Here is a 5,523-nt window from a genome sequence, read left to right as displayed (position 1 = left end):
CCTCATTCCTTTCCCCCATCTGCTCCTATTCCTTGAACATATCTGCATACGCTACACCTCCCGCCGCCTTGATCCCCCTCACCCCCTGGTTGCTCCTCTCCTCTCCCATCGCCACCCCCTGCCACGTCTTCACTGTTGTGTCCCCGCTAGCCTCCATCTCTACACGCTTCATCTCCTTTCCCAAGGTGGCTTCCATCAACTCCCCCTCCCAGATGATGCCCTCTCTCCCTCCATTTATCCTATCAACTCTGATCCTCACTCCCCCTCCTTCCCTCTGTCCTTTTCCTGGGCTCCCTCTCCCCCCTTCCATCCTCTTTTCTCCCCACCTCACCTGTCTCTGCCCCCTTCTCCCCCTGAGCCTTTTTGCATTTCCCTCCTCTGCCTTTTGCCATTCTCTCTCGCGTCTGCCCTGCCCCTCTCCACCCTTATGAGTCCTCTATCTCCTTTGGTCCCCCCCCCTTTTTGGTTTTTTACTCTCCTCTCTCCTTGTTTTCCCCCTCCTCCAGGTCCCCCCCCCCCAATCTGCCCTTGGTGTCATCTTTGTGCCGGCATTTTCGTGCAGTGTTCTACAGTGAGTGTTCCGTCTTGTGTGTCTTTTGGGAAGTGCTGCGAACAGCCGTCATACTGTCGCTGGGTGTAATTTTTTTATCTCTTGTGAACAGAAACCAGACTGTCGCCATTTTTTTTTAATTGAGTGTCTACTATGTTACTTGTCTGATTCCTGTGCATATTATTAACATTGCCAACCCCTTTGCTTTCTCTTTTAACTTTCCACAATTTTCCGCCATTTTACACTTTAACTCTTTGATGCACAGATTTTATGTTTAATTAATTTTTTAATAAAACATGCATTTTCTATGTCTGGTGGGGTTGCTAATAAAGGAAAACATGAATTAAAATTTTTTATTGTATTGATTTTGGTTTTAGATGGTGGTATATATAATATACCACCATGCCACTTAGGGCCGTACCTAAAGTTTTTGAGATATCTTGGTTTGTGCTTGTAACTCACCTTTAAATTCTACTCTAAGCAGTAATAATTAGTATAATTAATGTAAAATAATTTTATTTCTGGCAATTGGTCATTTACAATACAAAATCAAATTACAAACCTTACAAATAAAATATGTTTCTTATTCCTTTTTGTGAAAATCTTGAAAGCACCTTTTTGTTTTGCTAAGGCACAAAGGCACTTTGCATTCAGCGCACATCCAGAAAGTGCGCACTTGCTTCTTTTTTGTACTGCATTTCGCACAACGTCTGGCGGTAGTACGCTCTGGCTGGTGGGATGAATTGTCGAGACGCTGGCGTGAGGAAACATATGGCTTGTTTTTCTTTACGTGGACTTGACTCTCATGAAGTCTAGATGGCCTCAATGGTGTTTTCTGGGTTACTAAGCTTTGCAGGATACTCATCCTGAAGACTTTGGCAGTCATTTTTTCTCTATCGCCTAGTTCCTTCCAAATTATATAGCTGTTGACGATACTGACATCAAGCAGGTGAAAGAATATTCGGTGCCACCACTTTTTACTTCTCCGGCTTATTTCATATGATTTTTTTCAGTTGGTCGAACTTGTCGACATTGTTCATGTGTGCATTGTAATCCATCACTGCTTGAGGACAAGGTAGCTCTATGCGTGAACCATCTCTTTCACGGCGAGTCACTGTAGTAACTTCAGGACTGTGAAAATTTGAAAGGAGATGAACAGCTCTCTTATCTTTCCACTTCAAGTAGAGGATGCCACAGTTGCTGACCCTCCAGTCAAATTCACCTCTGCTTAATTCTTTGTCTGTTTTTAATTTGGGTAAATGTTTCCTTGTTGGTTGAACTGTCCCACAGGCATATATGTTTCTCTGCTGTAAACCAGCCAACAAGTTATAGCTATTGAAATAGTTGTCGAAATAAAGATAATGGCCTTTATTTACGAGTTCAGAGGACAAACTCAGCACTACATGCTCCCCAAGGCCTGTTTGCACTGTGTCACCTACTTTTCCGGTGTAAATATCAAATTTCAAGTTGTAAGAGGTCTTGTCACACAGCATCCACACTTTGTAACCACGCTTTATGGGTTTATCTCTCATGTATTGTTTCATACTGTTGCGGCCTTTGAATTTGATCATTGACTCATCAATTGCTAGGTGTTTGCTGGGTTGGTAACACTTGGAAAAAGATTCAGATAGTATCTTGATCACTGGTCGCAGCTTGTACAGTTTGTCATAACCTGGGTGTCCTTTTTCTGGATGCAATGTGTTATCATTCAGATGAATGTTCCTCAGTAACCATCCAAACCGATTTACTGCCATCAGAGATGCAATATAACGATCATGAAGTTCTGGGGCACTAGACCAGTAGTCTCTGTATGCTGGCATACGCTTTATACCCATCAAAATGTTGATTCCCAGGAAAGTTCGTATTTCATTGTCAGTTGTTGGAGTGAAAGACTTGCCAGATTGCGTCGCATATAAATTTGTTTGGAAAACGATTAGCTCAACTAGCTCTTTTGGAAATATTTTTTCGAATATATCGATAGGTTCTGGATCATCAATGTCCCTAATAAAAGCACTTGGTCCTGATTCACTGTCGAACTGCATTCCTGAGGTAGCATTGAATTGTTGTCCCCAAGTTGGCGCTGTGTCAGCAGCGCGTTTTGGCGGAGTGGACTCACTTTCTTCCTCGCTCTCTGAAACTTCGCCTTCAGACGACACAATAGCCTCCGCAACAATGCTTGCTTCATAATCAGATTCGTCATCTGTGGTGTCAACAGTGGAATCCTCGTCTGATGGAATTTCACACAATAATCGTTCGATTTCTTCATCTCGTAAGCCTCTTCTTGACATTTTCATTTTCAAACAACAGCCTGAATCCAAGTAAAGAATACGTAAGCAAAACAAAATGGAGAAAGAGCTAAAATAAGTCACAACACAATTAAAAACTAAACTTTGTAGCGGAGGATTTCGAATTTTATACTAGGAAACGAAATGCAATAGAATACTGCTACATGCACGGTGGTACAAATAATATACCACCAAAATAAATTGTATATAAATAACGGAAGATTGTGCATATGAATGTATACATGGGTTCATACCGTAGCTGTGACGTCCAAGATATGGAAAAAACACAGGCGCAACAAGAAATTCGTTATAAACCACTATTCACACGCAAAAACCATGCACAACTCAGCACGCAGCTTTCACAGTTGTAATCTATGCAATTCTTGGCGGGAACTGATTCCTTATAGGCAGTGAGTGCCATCTGTCTGATAAGTAGAGAACTAGGTGAGCATATTAGAGTGGTGGTCGTGCAGTTAAACCACTGTGCAAAGAGCCAAGAAAATTTTCAAAAGGTGGTATACTATGTATACCACCGTGCTCCAAAGAGTTAAGTCACCGTTGTATGGCCTGTTTTTCTTGTTTCTTTTCTTCTTCCATTTTTTAAAAAAAGTCTGTAGGCTGGAGAGCAGCGTACTAAGCTGCTGCCAGCCCGCCCCCTTCGGGGGGAATTGAAATTCAATAAAGGAAAAAAAAGCTCACCCAGCACACTCTACACCTCCTTTTGTATTCCCCTCCTCTGCCTTCCCCACTCCCTGTCACGTCTGCCCAGCACCCCCCACCCCTCTTATGGGTCCTTATCCTCCATTGGCTCCTTTCCTGCCTCCCCCTCTTCGCTTTTCCTCTCCTCCCCCCCCTTTTTTATTTTTCCATCCTCTGTCCAGTTTCCCCCCACCTGCTCTCGGCTGTGGTATGTCACATTTGCCAACCTTTTAGTGCAGTGTTCCAGTGACTGTTCAGTGTTGTTTGTCTTTCTCGTGTTGGAAACAGAAACCATGCTGTCGCTAGGTGTGAATTTCATGTCTTTTGCGAACAGAAACCAGACTGTCGCCGTGTTTTTTTAAATTGTCTGTCTATTGTTTTACCTGTCTGCTTCGTATGTATTTTATTAGCATCATAATCCCTCTGTTCTTTATTTTAAGTTCCACGATTTTTTTTCGCGATGTTACTCTTTTAGTCTCCGCTTTTATCGCCTGTTTTTATTATTTATTCTCTTCATCTTTTTAACAAAGTCTGTAGGCTGAAGAGCGGCATACTAAGCTGCTGCCAGCCCGCCCCCTTCGGGAGTAACTGAAATTCAATGAAGAAAAAAAAAAAAAGCTCGCCCAGCAAGTCTAATCGTTGCGTGAGGTTCGGCACATCGCTTTGACAACAGAGAGCGTGTGTGGACGTTTTGGATCCGTTTTGTTGTCTCTGTCACTCCGTTGCTTCTTGCGTGTGGTCGTCGTTAAGGTCTCTCTCCATCGTTCGTCGTTGTTTCGTGTCCGTGCTTTCCGTTCGTTTGTTTGCTCGCGGGCCGCTCTCCGTTTGGTCCCGCCGCGTTTTCTCGGCCACCCCGCGACCGTTCCGGTCGCGGTCACAACAGGTTACAACACACGTAGAGGCGATGACACTGACATGACAAATACACATTGACACTGTATCTGCTAGAGGAATACTTATTAACGATCTTTCCGCACAAAACATTTGTGGCGGTTGCGAATTGACTGCTGATAGAATATCGCTGTAAATAAAGGAAATGAGTATCGCGCAGCAAGAAGCTGAAATTCGAATGTGGAGATCACAGAAGGTTAACTGGATTGTCGTGGCGTAGAGCGTCACTGTAAATGTTTCTGACAACTCAATGCAGCGTCTCTTACCATTATGGCTTCAGAGTGTTAAATGCTGTGTGTCAGCGAGTGGTACTTACGAGAGAAATCCACTATTTGTAGGTATATTTCTGTTACAAAGTTGTATCGATTATCCAACTGGATGATCAGATGAGTGGTTCAAATGGTTCAAATGGCTCTGAGCACTATGGGACTCAACATCTGTGGTCATCAGTCCCCTAGAACTTAGAACTACTTAAACCTAACTAACCTAAGGACATCACACACATCCATGCCCGAGGCAGTATTCGAACCTGCGACCGTAGCGGTCACGAGGTTCCAGATCCGCACGGCCCCACCGGCCGGCCCAGGGGAGTGGAAACTGAAAAATGCGATATCCAATATTTACAGGTCTAACAATAAACAATACATGATTAAAATTTACAATCATATTTATTGGGGTAATTTTAACCTTCTTCCCTCAACACTTCGTAGGTCTAGTTGTTGATAACTTTTTTTTATAGCGGACAGCTAGTGTATGTGTGTTCGTTGCCTAATGTAGAGGCAAAGTTTGATTAGTTCCATCATACAACGACAGAACCGAGGGAGGAGTATTTGTTTGTGACATTTGTGGTGCTACTGTATTGCGTGATTTTATAGCGTTTTCTGTGTGGAAGAAAAATCGCCAGTCCACAAGGGTACACGCTGTTACCGACCATTTGGTTATACAGGCACAGGCTACAATCATTAAACACAAGGATTGCCATCAAACCTACGATTTACTACATGAAAACTGCTACAGTTTCACAAAGATTATCCACTACTAGAGTATATTTCGTAATAGTTCTAGAACTTATATCGATTGGTAGCAGCTTTATATTAG

At 42.9% G+C, this 5,523-nt stretch overlaps 1 protein-coding gene across 1 annotated transcript; it reads right to left on the bottom strand.

Annotated features, from left to right (window-relative positions):
- Window positions 1–1,545: 1,545 nt before the first annotated feature.
- Window positions 1,546–2,838, bottom strand: LOC126095599 (piggyBac transposable element-derived protein 4-like). The gene has a single exon (XM_049910371.1). The coding sequence runs from the start codon at window positions 2,836–2,838 to the stop codon at window positions 1,546–1,548; it is 1,293 nt and encodes a 430-aa protein (XP_049766328.1).
- Between the last annotated feature and the right edge of the window lie 2,685 nt (window positions 2,839–5,523).

The sequence above is a fragment of the Schistocerca cancellata genome, chromosome 8 (genome assembly GCF_023864275.1).
Source record: "Schistocerca cancellata isolate TAMUIC-IGC-003103 chromosome 8, iqSchCanc2.1, whole genome shotgun sequence".
Lineage (NCBI taxonomy): Eukaryota > Metazoa > Arthropoda > Insecta > Orthoptera > Acrididae > Schistocerca > Schistocerca cancellata.
This window is presented reverse-complemented; position numbering and strand designations above follow the sequence as displayed.